At 57.0% G+C, this 24598-nt stretch overlaps 3 protein-coding genes across 7 annotated transcripts in view; all 3 read right to left on the bottom strand.

Moving 5' to 3' along the window:
• LOC135976798 (SLAM family member 6-like) overlaps positions 1 to 24598 on the bottom strand; it is a 27119-nt gene continuing 2521 nt past the window's right edge. The window contains exons 1-6 of one of the 5 annotated variants that reach the window (XM_065574343.1): positions 7620 to 7755; positions 6254 to 6475; positions 2980 to 3300; positions 2107 to 2373; positions 1018 to 1257; positions 17 to 301 (exon numbers count right to left, since the gene is read on the bottom strand). In XM_065574343.1, the coding sequence (XP_065430415.1) occupies positions 1121 to 1257; positions 2107 to 2373; positions 2980 to 3274 (699 nt within the window). In that variant the 5' untranslated portion in view covers positions 3275 to 3300; positions 6254 to 6475; positions 7620 to 7755 and the 3' untranslated portion in view covers positions 17 to 301; positions 1018 to 1120. Of the gene's footprint in view, positions 302 to 1017; positions 1258 to 2106; positions 2374 to 2979; positions 3301 to 6253; positions 6476 to 7619; positions 7756 to 19025; positions 19581 to 24598 lie in introns of those variants that run through there. The other 4 variants (XM_065574341.1, XM_065574342.1, XM_065574344.1 and 1 more) reach the window with 4 other exon arrangements.
• Positions 8513 to 24598, bottom strand: part of LOC101932576 (T-lymphocyte surface antigen Ly-9-like) — a 22832-nt gene continuing 6746 nt past the window's right edge. Inside the window, exons 2-5 of the mRNA XM_065574336.1 lie at positions 22306 to 22572; positions 10662 to 11015; positions 9650 to 9916; positions 8513 to 8649 (exon numbers count right to left, since the gene is read on the bottom strand). Of these exons, the coding sequence (XP_065430408.1) occupies positions 8513 to 8649; positions 9650 to 9916; positions 10662 to 11015; positions 22306 to 22572 (1025 nt within the window). The remainder of the gene's footprint in view (positions 8650 to 9649; positions 9917 to 10661; positions 11016 to 22305; positions 22573 to 24598) is intronic.
• LOC135976797 (uncharacterized) lies at positions 14832 to 17027 on the bottom strand. The gene is made up of 2 exons (XM_065574337.1): positions 16396 to 17027; positions 14832 to 15401 (listed from the first exon to the last, which is right to left on the bottom strand). The coding sequence occupies exons 1-2, from the start codon at positions 16970 to 16972 to the stop codon at positions 14926 to 14928; spliced, it is 1053 nt and encodes a 350-aa protein (XP_065430409.1). The 5' UTR covers positions 16973 to 17027; the 3' UTR covers positions 14832 to 14925.

The raw sequence follows: 24598 nt of genomic DNA on the forward strand, positions 1-24598 counted from the left end.
AACACTGGAATGCGTTACCTAGGGAGGTGGTGGAGTCTCCTTCCTTGGAGGTTTTTAAGGCCCGGCTTGACAAAGCCCTGGCTGGGATGATTTAGCTGGGAATTGGTCCTGCTTTGAGCAGGGGGTTGGACTAGATGACCTCTTGAGGTCCCTTCCAACTCTGATATTCTATGATTCTATGATTCTATGATATCTCTCTATCCGTTAGGTCTGCGGCTTTGGGTGCGTGGGTCAGACCTGCGTCTGCGTTGCAGCAGGCTAGCGTGTCTGGCTCGAAAAGACAGGGTACTGAAGTCCCAAGCTGGCAGGGAAAACGGGTTCAGAGGTGGGCTCAGAGGTAGTCTCAGCACATTGGGTGACAGTCCCAAGGGGGTCTCTGTGACCCAACCTGTCACAACTGGGGCTTGGCGTGAATGAGAATCTGGCCCTGTGTCTGCGGGGGGAAGGGGAGGCGATTTGTACGTTCTCTGCTAGACAGAGGCCTGCGCAAAGGAATTGAAGGCGCCTCCCCATGGCTGGCAGCTCAGTGCTGGGACAGGGACACACATCCGGATCGGGTGTGAGCAGCAGGTGTTGAGCATTGTGGGGAAGATGGTGACTGAGCCTGGGCCCCGAGGAAACCCTGCAGTGAGTGTGATGCCACCAGCAAGGTTACCCCAGAGGTACGAAGATCATGAGCCTGTGGAGTGCAGAGGCCTGGGAAGCCTGGAAAGAACCAGGCGCTGGAGCAGCCGAGGGGACTGAACAGTGAGCTCTGGGTCGGGGGATTTGTGTGAGCTGTGGGCTGGGCGCCTGGGGGCTGGTTACACTCTGGGACAATAAATCAGCCCCAGGTAGGGGTACGATTAGACACTGGGGTCTTTTAAAAAGGTCAATGGGAGGAAACCGAGGCAGGCGCACCTGTTGTGCTGCTAGTGGCTGCCAGAGGGTGCCACTGAGCAGGGCCGATTCTCCACCATATCTCCCACCACACAGAGGGACCCAATACTTCCCCTCCTCCCACTCAGTGACATTCACCCTTCGGAAGCTGCAAGCGAGCATCCCCCCGGAGCACCCTCGGGCTGGCGGGCTGGGGAACGCCCAGGCGGGATTGGCAGCCGCAGTGGAAGCTCCTCTGCTCTCAGTCCCGTCTCCGCTCCCTGCCGGGGAGGACGTGCACCACGATGATCCCGGCGCTCAGGGCTCCCAGCACCAGCAGCAGGACGATCCCCTTGACGTGGCAGTAGGACAGCGAGGAGGCCGGGGCTGATGAGTGAGCTAAAGGTGATGACGTCAGTTCATGCACGGGGCAACCGGCGATGCGCCAAGAGCACAGCAGGGGAAGGGCTCGGGGTGCCTGGGAACCTGCCCCCCGCTCCATACGGGGCAGGAGGAGACGCTGTGCAAACAGGGCTGAGTCTGGGCCGGGCCCCGCTGACCTCGGCTCTGGTGTCCCGTCTGGGGAATTGGAGTCAGAGGCCGCGTCCTGCCCCCAGGCACAGGAGCCCCCCGTCCCCAGAGCGGGGCCCAGAGGGCTCTGACGCGGCTCAGACACCTCCTGAGCAGAGGGAGGTGACGGGGCCCAAAACAGCCCCTTGGGTCCCCACTCTGAGCCCCTCGCTCCGCCGGCTCGGCCCTGCGCCCCCCACCCGTGAGCAGCTCATCACACCTGCGCAGGGTGGGACTGTGACCCCTCCCCTGGGCCGCCTGCGCTGATGTTCCTGCTCCTCCCCCGCTACCTCCCAGGTAGGAGCCTTCTCAGAGCCAGGGGAGGGGATGGGGAGGTTGATGCAGCCCCTTAAGTGAGTCAGTGTTTGAGATCAGGCGTGTTTAATAACTAAACTTCTCAGGGTCCCCCCCAATATCTCAGCTTGCGCACGGCTCTCCTTGGGCCCAGGCTGTTGCCCATTGACCCTGCGACGCTGCTCTGGTGACACAGACAAATCCAGAGCAAACCGCTCCCTGCCTGGCAGGTTTACAGGCTAAAATCTGCAGCCAGGAGGCTTCTGGGGCTGCGGGGGCCAGGTTCCGTTTGGTATCAAAGGCCTGGGACTGGTGCAAAGGCAGCGACCCGATGCCAGCTCCCCCTGTGAGCACTGGGCAGCGCGATCCTGCAGAGGGAGTTACCTGCACAAAGGTCCTTTGCAGAGGCCGTTGTGGAGCTGTTACTGGCGGGGTTCTGGGCTGTGCAGGTGACGGCCAGGTGAGCATCACGGGGGCTCAGAGAGATGTGCAGAATGGACTCATTGGGTACAACAGCGCCCCCTGCTGTGTGAGTCCAGCTGTAGGTCACATTGTCCCCTCCATCCCTGGCAGTGCAGCTCAGGTTGTAGTTACAGGTTTCACTCACACAGGTCACTGAGTCACAGAGGACAGTTGGCTCCGGTACTGGCTCTGCCGGGGGGAGAGAAACATGGAACGGGCTGAAATGCCCAGAGCATCTTGCGAGCCGCTGCCTGGATGTGGTGGGGACGGTGAGGTGAACGCATGGAGCTGTCTGGCTCCTGGGGTTGCCCCTGCCCCAGGTGGAGGTGGGGGGAAGAAGGGAGGGATCGTTTGGGGGTACTGGAGAAGTGGTGCCAGGAGGCCCAGCCTTGAGCTAGTTGAAATTCCTCAATGAAATGTGTTTCTGTCAGAAAAGGGGGATTTGCTGGAATTGGGGGGTTGGGGCCTGGGGCAAGTGGCCAGGCAGGTGAGGAAAGCCGCGTGCCAAAAGGAGTTTGGGTTTCTGATGAGCCAGGGCCGTGTGGGGCGGGAGCAGTGGGGCAGCAGACGGGGCGGGGGAAGGAGGTTGCAGAGGAGAAGTGGGCAGAGAGGCAGAGCTGGGGGGGTGACGGGGGGTGGGGGAGAGGAAGGAACAGGAGCAGGGAGGGGAGGAGAAGCAGCCGCACTGAGAGGTCTGCACAGACTCTGGGATCCTGTAGCCCTTGATCTCCCAGAGGAGGTCCCTGAGCAGGGCGGGGTCCAGCTTCCCCCGGGGTTCATCGGCCCCACACTTACTGTACATGCGCAGTGTGAAGTGTCTGTGGATGATGCCTATAGCGGTGCTGATTTGAGCACTGTAGGTGCCCGTGTCCTCCATCCTCAGGCTGGTGATCTGAAGCGAGTAGCTCTCGGGGACTCTCAGGCGTCCCTCGTAGGATGGGTCTGTCACAATGACATTGGGGGGATTTCCTGCTATTACAATTACTATAGTCCTCGTTGCGTTTACTGTCCAGGAAACAGTTATAGGTTGCTCTGCTGGGATCCCCAGAGGGAAAGTGACGGAGTCCCCTAGAATCCGGCTCAGCTCCATCGCGCCTGCCTCTGCTCTGACGTACCCTGCCCCATGAGAGAGAACAGGAGCCTTTAGGACCAGATCGACCACACGCCCCGTCACAGGGACACCAGGCCAGTTCCCCTTCCCAGCCCTTGTGACACATTCCCCCGGGAATGAGAGGGCGCTAGATGGGAGGGGGAGAGGGAGGGGTCAGTACCGTTTCCTATGGAGCTGGACCCAAACCCTCCCAGATTTCAGATCCTAGTGTCCAGCACCCCATGGCCAGGCCGCCTTCAGCGCTGGGGCTGGGATATTACAGAGCCAGGGGCCAGCTGTCAGATGTGGGTCTGGATCTGGGTTTTGAACACGTCCGATCTCAGAGGGTTGAGCTCTGGTAGCAGTAGGAGGCTCTTTCCCCCTGCTGTGAACCAGCCACTAGAGGGGGACAGAGAGCCGCCCGGTGCCAGAGCGGGTTACAGGCTCTCACAGGCGTTTTCCTGCTCAGGTTGAGTGGAGACTGATAATCCTATTACAGCCCATGGATGGCCGAGTCTGTCTATCCCCCGACCCACTTGTCTCCTTCTGGGGGTGCTTACACTGGTGCCCATCACCCCGGTATCTGAGCACGTCCCAAGAGTAAGGGAGACAGCTGTGATTCCTCTCTCCCTTCCCAGGAGGCTCGGGCGGTTTCATGATCCCCACTGGCCGTAGCTGAGCGGGGGGTGACTGTGTTGAGCTGGGGGCTAGTGCAGGAAATTTGGCTGAAGAGGTGAATTTGCACCTAGCTCTGAATGTGGGGAGGTTTTAGATCCTCAGGGGCGAGGGACCCGCCTAAGGGTCAGGGCAGGGGGTTTTGGGCTTACAAGGGAGGGGGCTGCAGTGCTCCCAAAAAAGCCCTGGGGGGCTGGAGCTTGGGGCAGACCCAGCAAAGCCGCCTTTGGCTGGGGTGGGGGCATGAGTCTCTCAAGCCCATGGCAGGGTGTAGCGATGTAGTCTGGCTCCCCACCATCCAGACACCAAAGTGGGGGGAGCCAGCAAACCCTGTGCCCGTCCCTCAGAGGTCAGGGTGCAGGACAGGAAGTATAAAAGCCCGACCCCAGAGCTCACTTGTCTCCCAGCCACCGGAGCGACCAGACGCTTGTGGTGTAGCTCCCGGTGGGGAGACCACGGCGATCGGCGGCCGACCCGAAGGTTGGCCAGACCAGACACCATCTGACGCTAGCCCGAGCCCACAGACACTGCCAAGCCTACTGCTCGCCCATTACCCCGAGGAACTCCCAGGCCTACCGCTCGCCAGCTACCCCGAGGAGCCCTGGGGTGTGACCCCACAGAGGACGCCGTCCGGACCCAGGTACCTCTAGAGGGGGAGGTAGGAAGTAGCCCGGGGGCAACCGACCCTGGTCTGGCCGCAGCACTGCTAGAGCCAATGTCAGTGTGTTGCGGTCAGGGTCCCCACTGACACAGCAGCAGGTCTTCTGCTGCTGCTAGGTCCCCGGGCTGGGACGCAGTGGAGTGGGTGGGCCTGCGTCCCCCCTGCCACCCACCTCGCGGGTGCCCGTCTCCCCGGCTGCTGGATCCAGGAGTCTGGAGTTTGCTGTTCAACCGGTTCGCTCAGCCCCTGCCCGAGGGGCCTGAACCACTGACTGTTCGCTGCCCCGCCCTGACCCAGGGCCTGGGAGTGCTAATACTGACTGACTGCTGCCGGATCACGCTAATTCCCCAACACACCTGACCAGTGCGGCGAAGTGGTCTGGCTCCCCACCGCCCCGAGGGGGGCGTGCCCAAGCCAACCAGCCTACACAGGGGCTGTTTGTGGGGGGCCCCCATTTCCCTCCTAACTTTGTGGAGGATTTGAGGTGGTTCGCCCAAAGCTCCGTAAATTCCCCTGATGCACGTCCCATCTTTGTTCACCTCCTGTGGTTAGCAGGAGATGAGGTCACCCCCCAGTCCATTTCAGGGAGTGCATTAGATGCTCGCTGTCCAAGGGCGCCAATCAGGTTGGGAAGGGGGTGCTGCCACGCCCCAGAGTTTCATACAGGAGGTATGCTCCTGGGGGGAGCTCTTCACTGCGCAGAGTTAGTGTGGATTGTGAGTTCTGCAGAGAGGTGTTTCTCTCAGCTTGTGTCCCTGGGGCAGGGAGTTAGTGCTTTGTTTACAAACAGAGGCAGGGTGATTGAGATAAGAAAAGGCTGGTGTGACGGGTTCCATCACAGAGACCCCTTTGGGACTGTCACCTGATGTGCTGAAATTACCTCTGAGCCCGTTTTCCCTGCCAGCTTGGGACTCCAGAACCCTGCCTTGTGGAGCCAGACACGCCAGCCTGCTGCAACCCGACCCAGGGTCTGGTCCACGTCCCCAAAGCTGCAGACCTAACTGAAAACTGCTCAGCAGGTTACCTGCCTCCAGCACCCAGACACCCAGTTCCCAATGGGATCCAAACCCCAAATACATCAGTTTGACGCTGTATAAAGCTTATACTGGGTACATTCATAAATTGTCCGCCCTCTAGAACACGGATAGAGAGAGATGCACGGCTGTTTGCTCCCCCAGGGATTAATCACTTAGGCCTTGGCTACACTTGGCAATTCACAGCGCTGTGAAGCGCGAGTGTAGTCGCGCCGTCAGCACTGCGAGAGCTCTCGCAGCACTGTATGTACTCCACTTCTCCGAGGGGAGTAGCTTGCAGCGCTGCGAGCGAGCGGGCTGCGAGCGAGCGTGCAGCGCTGCAGGCGCTGATTACAGTGGTGCTTTACAGCGCCGCTCTCGCTGCGCTTGGGGGGGGCGTTTTCACACCTCTGAGCACAGCAAGTTGCAGTGCCGTACAGCGCCAGTGTAGCCAAGGCCTTCCTCTGGGTTTATTAATAAACAAAAGTGATTTTATTAAATATAAAAAGTAGGATTTAAGTGGTTCCAAGTAATAACAGACGAACAAAGTAAGTTACCAAGCAAAATAAAGCAAAAACACGCAAGTCTAAGCCAAATACAGTAAGAAACTGATTACAGATGAAACCTCACCCTCAGAGATGTTCCAATAAGATTCTTTCACAGACTAGACTCCTTCCTAGTCTGGGCCCAATCCTTTCCCCTGGTGTAGTCCTGGTTAGTTCCAGCAGACATCTCAGGTGGTAAGCAGGGGTTTTCTCAGGACTGGCAGCCTGTTTTGTCCTGCTCCACCCCCTTTTATAGCTTTGGCACAAGGCGGGAATCTTTTGTCTCTCTTTGTCCCCTCCCCTCCTTCTAAATGGAAAAGTACTAGATTTAAGATGGATTCCAGTATCGGGTGACATGGTCACATGTCCCTGTAAGACCCCCACTCTCCATTCCCCATGGGCTGGCCCAGGCGTCCACAGGGAGGCTTTCAAGTAACTAAGACCATTTACAACTGATTGTTTCTGGATCACCCTTAATGGCCTCCACTTCATATGTTTATATCAGTGATAAAGGTTCATATCTTATTCTAATAACTCCAAATATAGAAATAAGACACGTAAACAAATAGGATGAACACACTTAGTAGATTAGAAGCTTTCTACTGACACCATACAAGGGGTATTTAGCGTAAAGCATATTCCAGTGATGTCATATTCCTAAGCATATTTCCATAAAGCATATGGAGTGCACCGTCACAGCTGGTAATTAAATGAAGGATCTGGAAGTGGTTAGATGAACCTGTAATACAGGAATCCCTGTGTGGGTGAGGGGTTAAGGAGAGAACTCAGGGGACTCAGATGAAATACAGCCAAGCCCTGTGAGCCCAGGCTACATTCAGAACAGAGGAAGGTGTGAGGGGCATAGGTGACAAGAAGGGGCCGAACCCCAGGGCAGGACTAGCAGTGGCACAGAGAAGTTCCCACGCTACCTGTGGTACTGATGTGGCCCCATCACCGCAGTATCTGAGCGCCTCACATCACAGCCCCTGGGTGAGGCAGAGCTGTGCTGTTATCCCCATTGTACAGATGGGCACTGAGGCACACACAGTCAGACTTTCAAAGGTATTTAAGCACCGAATGGGATTTTCAAAAGTGCCTAGAAGGTTCGGTGCTTTGTAAACCCCACTGGATGCCTCCTGGCTGCATCAAGATTTTAAACCTAACCAGTGTCCCTTCAGTGACTTGCCACAAGATGTCAGGACATGTTAGTATTAGAGCTGAGTGGGTCTAATATTTATTTAATGTTCTTTCTTTATAAAGGAATTAGAAACTATTATCTGACAGAAGCACTGTATCTCTCTTATTATCTGCAAAAAAAACCAAGAGTTTTCAGGTGCCCAGTAGCCTCTGAAATCGTGGTTAAGGTGCCCACCTCTACCCAACCGAAATCTGAAATGGCACCACTGTCTCTGCCCCCATTTCCTGCCCTGGAATTCAGACAGATCACTCACCGCCGGGCTGTAAAACCAGCAGGAGGAAGAGAAGGGAAGGCCGTAGATCCCCCTCCTTGCTGACAGCGAGGGGCAGGCAGAGCGGGCAGCCATCAGTCCGTATAACGGGTGTCCTGACCCAACAGAGCTGGAGCGGACTGGCCGGCAGGGTTTGCTGAGTGGCCGATCCCTGATGGTGCCAAGGGGCTGCAGAGAAATGACCCGCCCCACAGCTCTGCAACTTCCCCCGCGAGGCGCTCTTTCCTTTGTGGTAACCCGCGCAGTGAGCTCAAAGCAGCCCAGGGCACTGGGTTGGGGAATGTCCCTTTAATTGCTCAGGGCTGTAAGAGTCTGAAACAGACATGGCTTCTGCGATATTGGACGTGAGCTCCTGTCCCCAGAGAGTCGGATGCCACGGAGGAGGGGAGAGCCTGTGGGGAGCGGGCACGGCAGGGCGTCCCTGGGAAAGGTCTGGGAAGCCCGGAAGGGCCTGGGAAGCCTGGAAAGAACCAGGCGCTGGAGCAGCCGAGGGGACTGAGCAGTGAGCTCTGGGTCGGGAGATTTGTGTGAGCTCAGGGCTGGGGGCCTGGGGACTGGTTACACTCTGGGACAATAAATCAGCCCCAGGTAGGGGAACGATTAGACACTGGGGTCTTTTCAGAAGGTCGATGGGAGGAAACCGAGGCAGGCGCACCTGTTGTGCTGCCGGCGGCTGCCAGAGGGCGCCTCTGAGCAGGGACGATTCTCCACCACATCTCCCGCCACACAGAGGGACCCAATACTTCCCCTCCTCCCACTCAGTGACATTCACCCTTCGGAAGCTGCAAGCGAGCGTCCCCCTGTATCACCCTCGGGCTGGCGGGCGGGGGAATGCCCAGGCGGGATTGGCAGTCGCAGTGGAAGCTCCTCTGCTCTCAGTCCCGTCTCCGCTCCCTGCCGGGGAGGACGTGCACCGCGATGATCCCGGCGCTCAGGGCTCCCAGCACCAGCAGCAGGACGATCCCCTTGACATGGCAGTAGGACAGCGAGGAGACCGGGGCTGGTTGGAGAGCTAAACAAACAAAGGTGATGGTGTCAGTTCATGCAGGGGGCAACTGGCGTTGTCCCAAGCACACTGCAGGGGAAGGGGTCAGGGTGCCTGGGAACCTGCCCCCCGCTCCATACAGGGCAGGAGGAGACGCGGTGCAAACAGGGCTGAGTCTGGGCCAGGCCCTGCTGACGTCGGCTCTGGTCAGGGCCAGCTCTAGGCACCAGCGTTCGAAGCATGTGCTTGGGGCAGCACTTTTCAAGGGGCGGCACCCCGGCCCTTTGGGGTGGCACTTCGACGGCGGTACTCCGGTGGGTTTTTTTTTTTTTTCTTCAGCAGCAAAAAACCTGGAGCCGGCCCTGGCTCCGGTGTCCTCTGGGAAATGGGAGTCAGAGGCCACATCCGGCCCCCAGGCACAGGAGTCCCCCCCGTCCCCAGAGCGGGGCCCAGAGGGCTCTGATGCGCCCAAAACAGCCCCTTCGGCCCCCACTCTGAGCCCCTCGCTCCGCCGGCTCGTCCCTACGCCTCCACCCATGAGCAGCTCATCACACCTGTGCAGGACGGGGCTGTGACCTCTCCCCGGGGCAGCCTGCGCTGATGCTCCTGTCCCTCCCCCGCTACCTCCCAGGTAGGAGCCTTCTCAGAGCCGGGGGATGGGAAGGGGGGTCTGATGCGGCCCCTTAAGTGAATCAGTGTTTGAGATCAGGCGTGTTTAATAACTAAACTTCTCGGTGTTTCCCCCCTCCCCCCCCCCCCAATATCTCAGCCTGCACACGGCTCTCCTTGGGCCCAGGCTGTTGCCCATTGACCCTGTGATGCTGCTCTGATGACACAGACAAATCCAGAGCAAACCGCTCCCTGCCTGGCAGGTTTACAGGCTAAAATCTGCAGCCAGGTGGCTTCTGGGGCTGCGGGGGCCAGGTTCCGTTTGGTATCAAAGGCCTGGGACTGGTGCAAAGGCAGCGACCCGATGCCAGCTCCCCCCTGTGAGCACTGGGCAGCGCGATCCTGCAGAGGGAGTTACCTGCACAAAGGTCCTTTGCAGAGGCCGTTGTGGAGCTGTTACTGGTGGGGTTCTGGGCTGTGCAGGTGATGGCCAGGTGAGCATCACGGGGGCTCTGAGAGATGTGCAGAATGGACTCATTGGCTACAACAGCGCCCCCTGCTGTGTGAGTCCAGCTGTAGGTCACATTGTCCCCTCCATCCCTGGCAGTGCAGCTCAGGTTGTAGTTACAGGTTTCATTCACGCAGGTCACTGAGTCACAGAGGACAGTTGGCTCCGGTACTGGCTCTGCCGGGGGGAGAGAAACGTGGAACGGGCTGAAATGCCCAGAGCATCTTGCGAGCCACTGCCTGGATGTGCTGGGGACGGTGAGCGCAGGGAGGTGTCTGGCTCCTCGCAGCACGGTTGCGGCAGGGGCAGGGGATTAGGGAGACTCTGCCCCAGCTGGAGGTGGGGGGAAGAAGGGAGGGATGGATTGGGGGTGCTGGAGAAGTGACCAGGAGGCTCAGCCTTGAGCTAGTTGAAATTCCTCAATGAAATGTGTTTCCGTCAGGAAATGGGGGTTTGCTGGAATTGGGGGGATGGGGGTGGGGCCTGAGGAAAGCGGCCGGGCAGGTGAGCCCTGGCGTGGGCGCAGGAAAGCCGCGTGCCAAGAGGAGTTTGGGTTTCTGATGAGTCAGGGCCGTGTGGGGCGGGAGCAATGGGGCAGCAGACGGGGCGGGGGAAGGAGATTGCAGAGGAGAAGTGGGCAGAGAGGCAGAGCTGGGGGGTGACGGGGGGTGGGGGAGAGGAAGGAACAGGAGCTGGGAGGGGGAGGAGGTTGCAGAGGAGAAGTGGGCAGAGAGGCAGAGCTGGGGGGGGGTGACGGGGAGAATGGCGGGGGGGAAGGAACAGGAGCAGGGAGGGGAGGAGAAGCAGCCGCACTGAGAGGTCTGCACAGACTCTGGGACCCTGCAGCCCTTGATCTCCCAGAGGAGGTTCCTGAGCAGGGCGGGGTCCAGCTTCCCCCGGGGTCCATCGGCCCCACACTTACTGTACACGCGCAGCAGGAAGTGTCTGTGGTTAGGGTTAGAACTCCCTGATACGTGGCTGTTGCTGGGGTCTGTAGCTGTGTGGATTTGAGCGCTGTAGGTGCCCGTGTCCTCCATCCTCAGGCTGGTGATCTGAAGCGAGTTGCTCTCGGGGACTCTGACGCGTCTCTTGTAGGATGGGTCTAACACAATGGCTGTGGGGGGGTTTCCTGCTTCTACAGCTACTATACTCCTCGTTGTGTTTACTGTCCAGGCAGCAGTTCTAACTTGCTCTGCTGGGATCCCCAGAAGGAAAGTGACGGAGTCCCCCAGAATCCGGCTCAGCTCCATCGCGTCTGCCTCTGCTCTGCCGGACCCTGCCCCAGGAAAGAGAACAGGACCCTTTAGCACCAGATCAACCACACGCCCCGTCACGGGGACCCCAGGCCAGTTCCCCTCCCCCGCCCTTGTGACACGTTCCCCCGGGAACCAGAGCGCTGCTGTTCCCGGGCCAGAGTAAAGCCGGGGGAGGGGACGGTACCGCTTCCTATGGAGCTGGACCCAAACCCTCCCAGATTTCAGATCCTGGTGTCCAGCGCCCCATGGCCAGGCCGCCTTCAGCGCTGGGGCTGGGATATTACAGAGCCAGGGGCCAGCTGTCAGATGTGGGTCCAGATCTGGGTTTTGAACACGTCCGATCTCAGAGGGTTGAGATCCGGTAGCAGTAGGAGGCTCTTTCCCTCTGCTGTGAACCAGCCACTAGAGGGGGACAGAGAGCCGCCCGGTGCCAGAGCGGGTTACAGGCTCTCACAGGCGTTTTCCTGCTCAGGTTGAGTGGAGGCTGCTGATCCTATTACAGCCCATGGATGGCCGAGTCTGTCTATCCCAGTGGTTCTCAAACTTATGTACTGGTGACCCCTTTCACACAGTAAGCCTCTGAGTGCGACCCCCCCTTATAAATTAAAAACACTTTTATATATATTTAATACCATTATAAATGCTGGATACAAAGCAGGGTTTGGGGTAGAGACTGACACCTCGCAACCCCCCCATGTAATAACCTCACGACCGCCTGAGGGGTCCCAACCCCAGTTTGAGACCCCTGGTCTATCCCCAGACCCACTCATGTCTATCTGGGGTTCTTACACTGGTGCCCATCACCCCGGTATCTGAGCGCCTCCCAAGAGTAAGGGAGACAGCTGTGATTCCTCTCTCCCGTCCCAGCAGGCTCGGGCGGTTTCATGATCCCCACTGGCCGCAGCTGAGCAGTGGGTGACTGTGTTGAGTTGGGGGCTAGTGCAGGAAATTTGGCTGAAGAGGTGAATTTGCACCTAGCTCTGAATGTGGGGAGGTTTTAGATCCTCAGGGGTGAGGGACCCGCTTAAGGGATGATGGTGCAGAGGGTTCAGGGCTCACAGGGGAGGGGGCTGCAGTGCTTCCCAATGAACTTCGGGGGGGCTGGAGTTTGGGGGAGACCTAGCAAAGCCACCTTTGGTTGGGGAGGGGCATGAGTCTCCCAGGCCCATGTCAGGGGATGTATGTGGGGCCCCCATTTCCCTTCTAACTTTGTGGAGCATTTGAAGTGTTTCCCCCAAAGCTCCATAAATTCCCCTGATGCAGGTGCCGTCTTTGTGCACCTCCTATGGGCAGCGGGAGATGAGGTCACCCCACAGTCTACTTCAGGGAGTGCATTAGACGCTCTCTGTCCAAGGGCGCCAATTAGGTAGGGCGGGGGGGGAGGGCTGCCACACACACCCCGAGTTTCATACAGGGGGGGTGCTCCCGGGCGGAGCTCTTCAGTGGATTGTGAGTTCTACAGAGAGGTGTTTCTCTCAGTTTGTCTCCTGGGGCAGGGAGTCAGTGCTTTGTTCACAAAGGCCTTGTCTACACTACGAGAGTAGTTCGATTTTACTTGCATCGAATTTTTGTAATCGATATTGCAAAGTCGAACGTGTGTGTCCACACTAAGGACAGTAATTCGACTTTGTGCGTCCACACTAACGGTGATAGCGTCGACATTCGAAGCGGTGCACTGTGGTCAGCTATCCCACAGTTCCCGCAGTCCCCTCTGCCCATTGGAATTCTGGGTGTAGCCGGCAATGCCTTCTGGGTAACAAAATGAGTCGAGGGTGCTTTTGGGAAACTGTCGTCATCCGTCCATCACTCCCGCCCTCCCTCCCTGAAAGCGCCGGCGGGAAAACAGTTCGCGCGCTTTTCCAGTCATTGACAGCGCGGACGCCACTGTACTCCGAGCATGGAGCCCGCTGCGACCATCGCTGCAGTTGTGGCCGCTCTCAACGTCTCGCAGCTTATCATAAAGGTTTCCCTGAGGCAGATGCAGAAAAGTCAGGCAAGGAGGCTACGGCACCGCGGTGATGTCCTGAAGTCTGAGAGTAGCACAGACCTGTCAGAAAGCAGGCGACCCAGCGCCGAGGACATCACAGTGGCAATGGGTCATGTTGATGCCGTGGAACGGCGATTCTGGGCACGGGAAACAAGCACTGAGTGGTGGGACCGCATAGTGCTGCAGGTCTGGGATGAATCCCAGTGGCTGCGAAACTTTCGCATGCGGAAGGGAACTTTCCTGGAACTTTGTGAGTTGCTGTCCCCTGCCCTGAAGCGCAGTGACACCCGGTTGCGAGCTGCACTGAGTGTACAGAAGCGAGTGGCCATAGCCCTGTGGAAGCTTGCAACGCCAGACAGCTACCGGTCAGTCGCGAACCAGTTTGGGGTGGGCAAATCTACCGTGGGGGTTGTTGTGATGCAAGTAGCGAAGGCAATCGTTGATGTACTGCTGCCAAAGGTAGTGACCCTGGGAAACGTGGAGGCGATCATAGATGGCTTCGCAGCGATGGGATTCCCAAACTGCGGTGGGGCCATAGATGGAACTCACATCCCTATCCTGGCACCGGACCACCAGGCCACCCAGTACATTAACCGAAAGGGATACTTTTCCATGGTGCTGCAAGCACTGGTGGACCACAGGGGACGTTTTACCAACATCTACGTGGGATGGCCGGGCAAGGTTCATGACGCTCGTGTTTTCAGGAACTCTGGTCTGTTTAGACGGCTGCAACAAGGTATTTACTTCCCGGACCACAAAATAACTGTTGGGGATGTGGAGATGCCTATAGTCATCCTCGGGGACCCAGCCTACCCGCTAATGCCCTGGCTCATGAAGCCCTATACTGGCGCCCTGGACACTGAAAAAGAACTCTTCAACTACCGGCTGAGCAAGTGCAGAATGGTGGTGGAGTGTGCTTTTGGCCGTCTCAAGGGGAGATGGAGAAGCTTACTGACTCGCTGTGATCTCAGCGAAACCAATATCCCCATTGTTATAGCAGCTTGCTGTGTGCTCCACAATCTCTGTGAGAGCAAGGGGGAGACCTTTATGGCGGGGTGGGAGGTTGAGGAAAATAGCCTGGCTGGTGATTACTCACAGCCAGACAGCCGGGCGATTAGAAGAGACCAGCGGGAAGCGCTGTGCATCCGGGAGGCTTTGAAAGCAAAGTTCCTGAGTGAGCAGGGTAACCTGTGATTTTATAGTTTGTGTACTGAGAAGCTAAACCTGCCCCCGTTTCTTTACCCAGGTAATGTTGACTATCCTATCCAGTTACATACCCCCTTCACCCCCCCTCCAACACACGTGTCGAAATAAAAATAGTTCTACTTTGTTAAAGCACACCGTTTTCTTTAATACTGTTTTAGCGGGAATTTTTTAAAACTGGGACGCAGACTGTGGTGCGGGGCGGGTCTAGTGTTGTGATGCGAATGCAGCTTCTAAACTCAAGGATTGACAGGCTCCGCTGCGGTGGGATGCTTGTTTCAACGGAGCCTGTCACCCCTCCTGATCGGGACTGTGTGTATGGGAGGTCTATTTGACTTTGTGGCAGGGGGAGGACGGTTACAGATCCCATGCTGTGTGGCTCTGTGATCCTGTCTAAGGACCGGCGCTTAAGATCTGTAACTGCCCTCCCCCGCCACAAAGTCACAGAGCAACCCACCCCCCCCAACATTACATCAAAACAACCTCCCAGACTAACCGGGGCAACTAGTCACTGCATCACTGCACTGTGTATGTGCCCTGCTGCTGTGCCTGCCCCCGACTATGTACCCTGCCAAAGGAGACTGTCCTGTCCAATTTCCAACCCCCTTTCCCCTCCTCCTCCAAAAGAACATGATTGAAACAGTAGTTAACAGAAACGAATTTTTTATTATCAACTACACATGGCATTGGGAGGTGAAACTTGGACGTGGGCTTGTGTCAGGCGGGAAGGAAAGAACTTTTCAAATTTTGGGAAATGAGAGCCTTCTGCTACTAGAGCTCTCTGCAGGGGTGGAGTGAGAGTTAGCAGGGACTCTGCCGCCTCTCCTTCTTTGCACTTTGGGTGAGGTGGGTATGGGACTTGGTGGCGGGGGAGGGCGGTTAGAGATGGACTGCAGCGGGGCTCTGTCCTCCTGCCTCCGTTCCTGCAGAACATCCACAAGGCGCCGGAGCGTGTCCGTTTGCTCCCTCAGTAGTCCAAGCAGCGTTAGAGTCGCCTGCTGGTCTTCCTGCCGCCACCTCTCCTCCCGATCCATGTTGGCTTGGTGCATTCGGGTCAAGTTCTCCCGCCACTGGGTCTGCTGTGCTGCCTGGGCTTGGGAAGAGGCCATAAGCTCAGAGAACATGTCCTCCCGTGTCCTCTTCTTCCTACGCCTAATCCGCGCTAGCCTCTGGGAGTGTGATTCCAGGCTAGGTTGTGAGACAGTCGCAGACGGGGCTGTGGAAATGGGAAAAAGGGAGTGAATTCCTCTGAAAGATAAATGTAGTTGTGAACAAAGAACATAGTCTTTCTCTGTGAACAAGACCATGCACAGCACCTTTCACATGCGCACTCAGCACAAGGTCGAATTCTCGGCCTTCGCATTCTGTGCCTGGGGTCTTGAACAGCACATTTGAGAAGCGAGGCAGCACAACGGAATTTCTGTTGCAGGCAGACATGGTAAGCCGTACACTTGTGGCAGTTTAAAACTTTTATATTACCACTGGCCTCATTTCACATTTAAATCAATGTCAGTCCCTGCTGCCAGCAATCCGGCAAGCGGGAACTCTGCCCCTGTCCCACCCCCTCGCGGCTGTCCCCGGGAATGATCCCTTTCGGCTGCCCCTCTCCCGCCTCCACCGCGTGGCTGCAAACCAGCGGTGACAGTTCTGTAAAGGAACGGGAAAGCAGTCCCAACACTAACATTCCCCTACCTAATTAAAAGCAGGTCACCATGGCCGACATCACCCTGATGAGGATCTCCGAGAGCGACAAAGAGAGAATGCTCCGGGAAAGCCTCCAAAGACCAGGGCCGTATGCCGCCCTGCTGTGCAGAGCAATGATCCCCGAGTACCTGATAATCTCGTGGCGCGGCAACGTGTCGTACTTCGGAGGACCCAATAAGGCCGCTCTCCCCAAGAACCTCATGCAACGGCTTTCAAGTTACCTCCAGGAGAGCTTCATCGAGATGTCCCAGGAGGATTACTGCTCTATCCCCGCACATATAGACCGCATTTTACTGTAGCTGCAGTAGCAGGGAATACACAGTAGAGCGGCTTGTGCAGGACAATCACTGAAAACCGGACATTGCTAGATTTCTTTTCAAAACTTGCACTGCCCCTTACTAAACCGTTAAGCGCCTAGGGCACACTAATCATGAACAACCCATTCTTTTAATTGTTAATATTCCTGTTTTGTTAAAAATAAATGTTTAGATGTTTACAACACTTACTGGCTGATCCTTCACCAGATTCTGTGTCCGGGGTAATGGCTGGGGACGCTTCGTAGGGGATCTCTGTAAGGGTGATGAAGAGATCCTGGCTGTCGGGGAAATCAGCGTTGTGAGAGCTGCCAACTGCCTCGCCCTCCTCATCTCCTTCCTCATCTTCCCCGTCCCCTAACATGTCTGAGGAACCGGCCGTGGACAGTATCCCATCCTCAGAGTCCACGGTCACTGGTGGGGTAGTGGTGGCGGCAGCACCGAGGATGGAATGCAGTGCCTCGTAGAAACGGGATGTCTGGGGATGGGATCCGGAGCGTCCGTTTGCCTCTTTGGTCTTCTGGTAGCCTTGTCTCAGCTCCTTGATTTTCACGCGGCACTGCGTTGCATCCCGGCTGTATCCTCTCTCTGCCATGTCTTTAGAGATCTTCTCGTAGATCTTTGCATTCCTTCTTTTGGATCGCAGCTCGGAAAGCACGGACTCATCGCCCCACACAGCGATGAGATCCAAGACTTCACGATCAGTCCATGCTGGGGCTCTCTTTCTATTCACAGACTGCATGGCCATCACTGCTGGAGAGCTCTGCATCGTTGCCAGTGCTGCTGTGCTCGCCACGATGTCCAGACAGGAAATGAGATTCAAACTGGCCAGACAGGAAAAGGAATTCAAATTCAAATTTTCCCGGGGCTTTTCCTGTGTGGCTGGTCAGAGCATCCGAGCTCGCACTGCTGTCCAGAGCGTCAACAGAGTGGTGCACTGTGGGATAGCTCCCGGAGCTATTAGCGTCGATTTCCATCCACACCTAGCCTAATTCGACATGGCCATGTCGAATTTAGCGCTACTCCCCTCGTCGGGGAGGAGTACAGAAGTCGAATTAAAGAGACCTCTATGTCGAACTAAATAGCATCGCAGTGTGGACGGGTGCAGGGTTAATTCGATTTAACGGCGCTAACTTCGACATAAACGCCTAGTGTAGACCAGGCCAAACACAGGCAGGGTGACTAGGAGAAGGAACGGCTGGTAATTAAATGAAGGATCTGGAAGTGGTTAGATGAACCTGTAACACAGGAATTCTTGTGTGGGTGGGGGGTGAGGAGAGAACGCAGGGGACTCAGACGAAATACAGCCAAGCCCTGTGAGCCCAGGCTACATTCAGAACAGAGGAAGGTGTGAGGGGCATAGGTGAAAAGAAGGGGCCAAACCCCAGGGCAGGGCTAGCAGTGGCACAGAGAAGTTCCCACACTACCTGTGGTACTGATGTGGCCCCATCACTGCAGTATCTGAGCACCTCACATCACAGCCCCTGGGTGAGGCAGAGCTGTGCTGTTCTCCCCATTGTACAGATGGGCACTGAGGCACACACAGTCAGACTTTCACAGGTATTTAGGCACCGAGTGGGATTTTCAAAAGCGCCTAGAAGGTTCAGTGCTTTGTAAACCCCACTAGATGCCTAGCTGCATCCTTGGGTGCCTAAAAACCTTTGAAACTCTGTCCCTAAGGCACTGACTTGAGGTCAGACAGGAAGTCCGTGGGGGGAAGGGTGTTGTGTTTAAGACACTACTGAAAAGGAACTAGCCTTTCAACAGAAGTGGAAGCAGTGTTCCCAACTCTCATGAGTTTGTTGTGAGTCTCATGATAAATATTGTTTTCCTTAAACCCCCGGCACCTGGAGTCAAGTGATGTGTGATGATTTCAGCCTTCATTCTTAAAGAACAATGACGTTTCTAACTCTTGTGGCTGCGAAGAAAGCTTAAAGGCTCAAAAAGCAGAATGTAAAGAACCCCCCACCAAATCTATTATTTTTTTTCTATAAGCTCATTATTTTAAAGCCAATCTCATGATTTTTGGTGAGTCTGATTCTTGATTTTTGAACATTAGGGGTCGGCAATACTCTGCAAGTGACTTGAAAGTGTCACTTTCACTCCTGTTTAAAGTAATTTTCGAGCCTATTTTTTGTGGTGGGGTAACACCCCTAGAGCCCCAGGCAGGTGCAGTATAAACTCACGGGGTCTTCCCCAATAGGATGCTTCCAAAAGCTAAAGGACCTATTCTGAGCTTGATCAACTAAAAAAACACATAGAAAGTCATCTAGGTTTTTCTACAATTGTTTCAAGAGTTGTATTCAAGAGTTAGTAACAAACTAGGCATATCTGTTAACATTTTAAACCTAACCCGTGTCTCTTAAGCGACTTGCCACAAGAGGTCAGAATATGTTAGTATATTAGAGCAGAGTGGGTCTAATATTTATTAAATTTTCTTTCTTTATATAGGAATTAGAAACTATTATCTGACAGGAGCACTGTATCTCTCTTATCTGCAGAAAAAAACCCAAGAGTTTTTAGGTGCCCAGTAGCCTCTGGAATCATAGAATATCCAGCTTGGAGGGGACCTTAGGGAGGTCATCTAGTCCAACCCCCTGCTCAAAGCAGGACCAATCCCCAGACAGATTTTTACCCCAGTTCCCTAAATGGCCCCCTCAAGGATTGAACTCACAACCCTGGGTTTAGCAGGCCAATGCTCAAGCCACTGAGCTATCCCTCCCCCCACAGTTAAAGTGCCGCCCCCCCCGCCTCCGAAATTTGAAATGGCACCACTGTCTCTGATACCATTTCCTGCCCTGGAATTCAGACAGATCACTCACCGCCGGGCTGTAAAACCAGCAGAAGGAAGAGAAGGGAAGGCCGTAGATCCCCCTCCATCCTGACAGCGAGGGGCAGGCAGAGCGGGCGGCCGTCAGTCCGTATAACGGGTGTCCTGACCCAACAGACCCAGAGCCGGAGCGGGTTGGCCGGCAGGGTCTGGCTGAGTGGCCGATCCCTGATGATGCCGAGGGGCTGCAGAGAAATGACCCGCCCCACAGCTCAGCAACTTCCCCCGCGAGACGCTCTTTCCTTTTGTGGTAAGTCGCGCAATGAGCTCAAAGCAGCCCAGGGCGCTGGGTTGGGGAAGGTTCCTCTAATTGCTCAGGGCTGAAAGGGTCTGAAACACACACGGCTCCTGAGATATTGGATGGTTCTGTCTATTGCACCGGAGAGCCTATCACGCCAGGAATTCTCAGTTACCCCGGGGCCCCTTGACGCTGCTCTGACAATGAAAAGCGCTTCAACGGGGCTCCCAGTACATAGACACCACTGTCAGGGCCCTTTGCACAGCCAGGGTGGTGTGACGGGGGCTTGGCGTGAATGAGAATCTGGCCCTGCGTCCTGCGGGGCTGCGATCCCCTGGGAGCAGAGGGTCTGTAGGTTCTCTGCTAGACAGAGGCCTGCGCAAAGGAATTGAAGGCGCCTCCCCATGGCTGGCAGCTCAGTGCTGGGACAGGGACACAAATCCGGATCGGGTGTGAGCAGCAGGTGCTGAGCATTGCGGGGAAGATGGTGACTGAGCCGGGGCCCCAAGGAAACCCTGCAGTGGGTGTGATGCCAGTAGCAGGGTTACCCTGGCGATACAAAGATCATGACCCTGCGGAGTCCAGAAGTGGAGACTTTATTTACATGATGGAAAGTTATCCCGCGGAACTCATTGCCACTGGATATTATCGCTCTATCAAGCTTTTGCAGGATTAAAACCCAACACACCCTCGACCTGTCTGAATCACAAGGACATTGACGGTTCTGCTGGGGAGGAGAGAGAGAATGTGGAAGGGACATTAACTCTTTGGCACCAGGGTATAAACCAACTTCTCTCTGTGCGTGGGGTGAGGAAAATTCCTCAAATGGGCAGGTTATTCCAGTATTGCCCACTACGGGGAGTGTTTCTCCTTCCTCTGAAGTATCCGAGGTAGGGCAGGGCTGGAGCAGGGATGCTGGTTTAGACTGGCCGGGATTCTGATCCCATGTGGTAATTCCTAAGGGCTTGTCTCCACAAGGGCTTGGTTTAGAAACGGAGACAGTTAAAGAGGTTCAGGGGCTGCACCCAGAGAAGCCCCTTTCCACTGAGACAAGGGCATCCCCAGAAACGGAGGCAGCGCTTTCATTGTATCAGTAGAAAATCACCCACTGACCTGTAGAGTGATTCTGGTGCAGCAGCTGGGTCTAGACCAGGCCGGAGTCCCCTGTTTTTATGGCCAGTCCTGGGTTCACAAGGCAGCTGAGTTTCTTCCTGGCCAAACTCCTTGGTCCTGGCTCTCCATCGCCCTGCCCCGCACAGTCATCGGCCCCAGAGCACAGTGGGGGGAAAGTGCCTCCGTGACAGGGTGTTCAGCCCCTTTAACGGCCAGAGGCCGGGGCCGGCTTGCCTTGGGCATTAACCAGGTGCAGCTGGAAGTGAGCTCCTGTCCCCAGAGAGCCGGATGCCACGGAGGAGGGGAGAGCCTCGTGGGGAGCGGGCACGGCAGGGCGTCCCTGGGAAAGGTCTGGGAAGCCTGGAAAGAACCAGGCGTTGGAGCAGCCGAGGGGACTGAGTAGTGAGCTCTGGGTCGGGGGACTTGTGTGAGCTCAGGGCTGGGCGCCTGGGGACTGGTTACACTCTGGGATAATAAATCAGCCCCAGGTAGGGGAATGTTTAGACACTGGGGTCTTTTCAGAAGGTCAATGGGAGGAAACCGAGGCAGGCGCACCTGTTGTGCTGCCGGCGGCTGCCAGAGGGCGCCTCTGAGCAGGGCCGATTCTCCACCACATCTCCCGCCACACAGAGGGACCCAATACTTCCCCTCCTCCCACTCAGTGACATTCACCCTTCGGAAGCTGCAAGCGAGCGTCCCCCTGTATCACCCTCGGGCTGGCGGGCTGGGGAACGCCCAGGCGGGATTGGCAGTCGCAGTGGGAGCTCCTCTGCTCTCAGTCCCGTCTCCGCTCCCTGCCGGGGAGGACGTGCACCGCGATGATCCCGGCGCTCAGGGCTCCCAGCACCAGCAGCAGGACGATCCCCTTGACGCGGCAGTAGGACAGTGAGGAGGCCGGAGTGGCTGTGGGAGCTAAACAAACAAAGGTGATGGTGTCAGTTCATGCAGGGGGAACTGGCGTTGTCCCAAGCGCACAGCAGGGGAAGGGGTCGGGGTGCCTGGGAACCTGCCCCCCGCTCCATACAGGGCAGGACGAGACGCGGTGCAAACAGGGCTGAGTCTGGGCCGGGCCCCGCTGACCTCGGCTCCGGTCAGGGCCGGCTCTAGGCACCAGCGTTCCAAGCATGTGCTTGGGGCAGCACTTTTCAAGGGGCGGCACCCCGGATCTTTGGGGTGGCACTTCGACGGCGGTACTCCGGTGTTTTTTTTTTGTTTTTTGTTTTTTTTTTTTGTTTCGGCAGCAAAAAACCTGGAGCCGGCCCTGGCTCCGGTGTCCCGTCTGGGAAATGGGAGTCAGAGGCACATCCGGCCCCCAGGCACAGGAGCCCCCCCGTCCCCAGAGCGGGGCCCAGAGGGCCCTGATGCGCCCAAAACAGCCCCTTGGGTCCCCACTCTGAGCCCCTCACTCCGCCGGCTCCTCCCTACGTCCCCCACCCGTGAGCAGCTCATCACACCTGTGCAGGGTGGGGCTGTGACCCCTCCCCGGGGCAGCCTGCGCTGACGTTTCTGCCCCTCCCCCGCTACCTCCCAGGTAGGAGCCTTCTCAGAGCTGGGGGACGGGATGGGAGGGGGGAGTGATGCGGCTCCTTAAGTGAGTCAGTGTTTGAGATCAGGCGTGTTTAATAACTAAACTTCTCAGGGGTCCCCCCCCACAATATCTCAGCCTGCGCACGGCTCTCCTTGGGCCCAGGCTGTTGCCCATTGACCCTGCGACGCTGCTCTGGTGACACAAACAAATCCAGAGTAAACTGCTCCCTGCCTGGCAGGTTTACAGGCTAAAATCTGCAGCCAGGTGGCTTCTGGGGCTGCGGGGGCCAGGTTCCGTTTGGGATGAAAGGCCTGGGACTGGTGCAAAGGCAGCGACCCGATGCCAGCTCCCCCCTGTGAGCACTGGGCAGCGCGATCCTGCAGAGGGAGTTACCTGCACAAAGGTCCTTTGCAGAGGCCGTTGTGGAGCTGTTACTGGCGGGGTTCTGGGCTGTGCAGGTGACGGCCAGGTGAGCATCACGGGGGCTCAGAGAGATGTGCAGAATGGACTCATTGGCTACAACAGCGCCCCCTGCTGTGTGAGTCCAGCTGTAGGTCACATGCTCCCCTCCATCCCTGACTCTGCAGCTCAGGTTGTAGTTACAGGTTTCACTCACACAGGTCACTGAGTCACAGAGGACAGTTGGCTCCGGTACTGGCTCTGCCGGGGGGAGAGAAACGTGGAACGGGCTGAAATGCCCAGAGTGTCTTGCGAGCCGCTGCCTGGATGTGCTGGGGAAGGTGAGCGCAGGGAGGTGTCTGGCTCCTCGCAGCACGGTTGCGGCAGGGGCAGGGGATTAGGGAGACTCTGCCCCAGCTGGAGGTGGGGGGAAGAAGGGAGGGATCGTTTGGGGGTGCTGGAGAAGTGACCAGGAGGCCCAGCCTTGAGCTAGTGGAAATTCCTCAATGAAATGTGTTTCCGTCAGGAAATAGGGGTTTGCTGGAATTGGGGGGATGGGGGCGGGGCCTGAGGAAAGCGGCCGGGCAGGTGAGCCCTGGCGTGGGTGAAGGAAAGCCGCGTGCCAAGAGGAGTTTGGGTTTCTGATGAGCCGGGGCCGTGTGGGGCGGGAGCAGTGGGGCAGCAGATGGGGCGGGGGAAGGAAGTTGCAGAGGAGAAGTGGGCAGAGAGGCAGAGCTGGGGGGGATAACAGCGGGAGGGTGAGAGGAAGGAACAGGAGCGGGGGTGGGTGGGGGGAGGAGAAGCAGCCGCACTGAGAGGTCTGAGAGGTCTGCACAGACGCTGGGACCCTGCAGCCCTTGATCTCCCAGAGGAGGTCCCTGAGCAGGGCGGGGTCCAGCTTCCCCTGGGGTTCATCGGCCCCACACTTACTGTACACGCGCAGCGGGTAGTGTCTCTGGATGATGCCTGTAGCTGTGGTCATTTGAGCTGTGTAGGTTCCCGTGTCCTCCATCCTCAGGCTGGTGATCTGAAGCGAGTTGCTCTCGGTGACTCTCACGCGTCCCTCGTAGGATGTCTCCCCCCCAATGACTGTGGGGGGGTTTCCTGCTGCTACAGTTACTATACCCCTCCTTGTGTTTACTATCCAGAAAGCAGATTTAACTTGCTGTGCTGGGATCCCCAGAGGGAAAGTGACGTTGTCCCCCAGAATCCGGCTCAGCTCCATCACACCTGCCTCTGCTTTGCCGGACCCTGCCCCAGAAGAGAGAACAGGAGCCTTTAGCACCAGATCAACCACACGCCCCGTTCCCCTCCCCAGCCCTTGTCACATGTTCCCCCGGGAACCGGGGCACTGCTGTTCCCGGGCCAGAGTACAGCCTGGGGAGGGGACACTAGACCCAAACCCTCCCAGATTTCAGATCCTAGTGTCCAACACCCCATGGCCAGGCCGCCAGAGCCAGGGGCCAGCTGTCAGATGTGGGTCCGGATCTGGCTTTTGAACACGTCGGATCTCAGAGGGTTGCGATCCAGTAGCAGTAGAAGGCTCTTTCCCTCTGCTGTGAACCAGCCACTAGAGGGGGACAGAGAGCCGCCCGGTGCCAGAGCGGGTTACAGGCTTTCACAGGCGTTTTCCTGCTCAGGTTGAGTGGAGACTGATGATCCTATTACAGCCCATGGATGGCCGAGTCTGTCCATCCCCCGACCCACTTGTCTCCTTCTGGGGGTGCTTACACTGGTGCCCATCACCCTGGTATCTGAGCACGTCCCAAGAGAAAGGGAGACAGCTGTGATTCCTCTCTCCCGTCCCAGCAGTCTCGGGTGGTTTCATGATCCCCACTGGCCGTAGCTGAGCAGGGGTGACTGTGTTGAGTTGGGGGCTAATGCAGGAAATTTGGCTGAAGAGGTGAATTTACTTAACTCTGAATGTGGGGAGGTTTTAGATTCTCAGGGGGGAGGGACCCACCTAAGGGTTGATGGTGCAGAGGGTTCAGGGCTCACAGGGGAGGGGGCTGCAGTGCTCCCCAATGAACTTTGGGGGGCTGGAGTTTGGGGGAGACCTAGCAAAGCGGCCTTTGGTTGGGGAGGGGCATGAGTCTCCCAGGCCCATGTCAGGAGATGTATGTGGGGCCCCCATTTCCCTTCTAACTTTGTGGAGCATTTGAAGTGGTTCCCCCAAAGCTCCATAAATTCCCCTGATGCAGGTGCCATCTTTGTGCACCTCCTATGGGCAGCGGGAGATGAGGTCACCCCACAGTCTACTTCAGGGAGTGCATTAGACGCTCTCTGT

The sequence above is a fragment of the Chrysemys picta genome, chromosome 20, assembly GCF_011386835.1.
Source record: "Chrysemys picta bellii isolate R12L10 chromosome 20, ASM1138683v2, whole genome shotgun sequence".
NCBI classification, from domain to species: domain Eukaryota; kingdom Metazoa; phylum Chordata; order Testudines; family Emydidae; genus Chrysemys; species Chrysemys picta.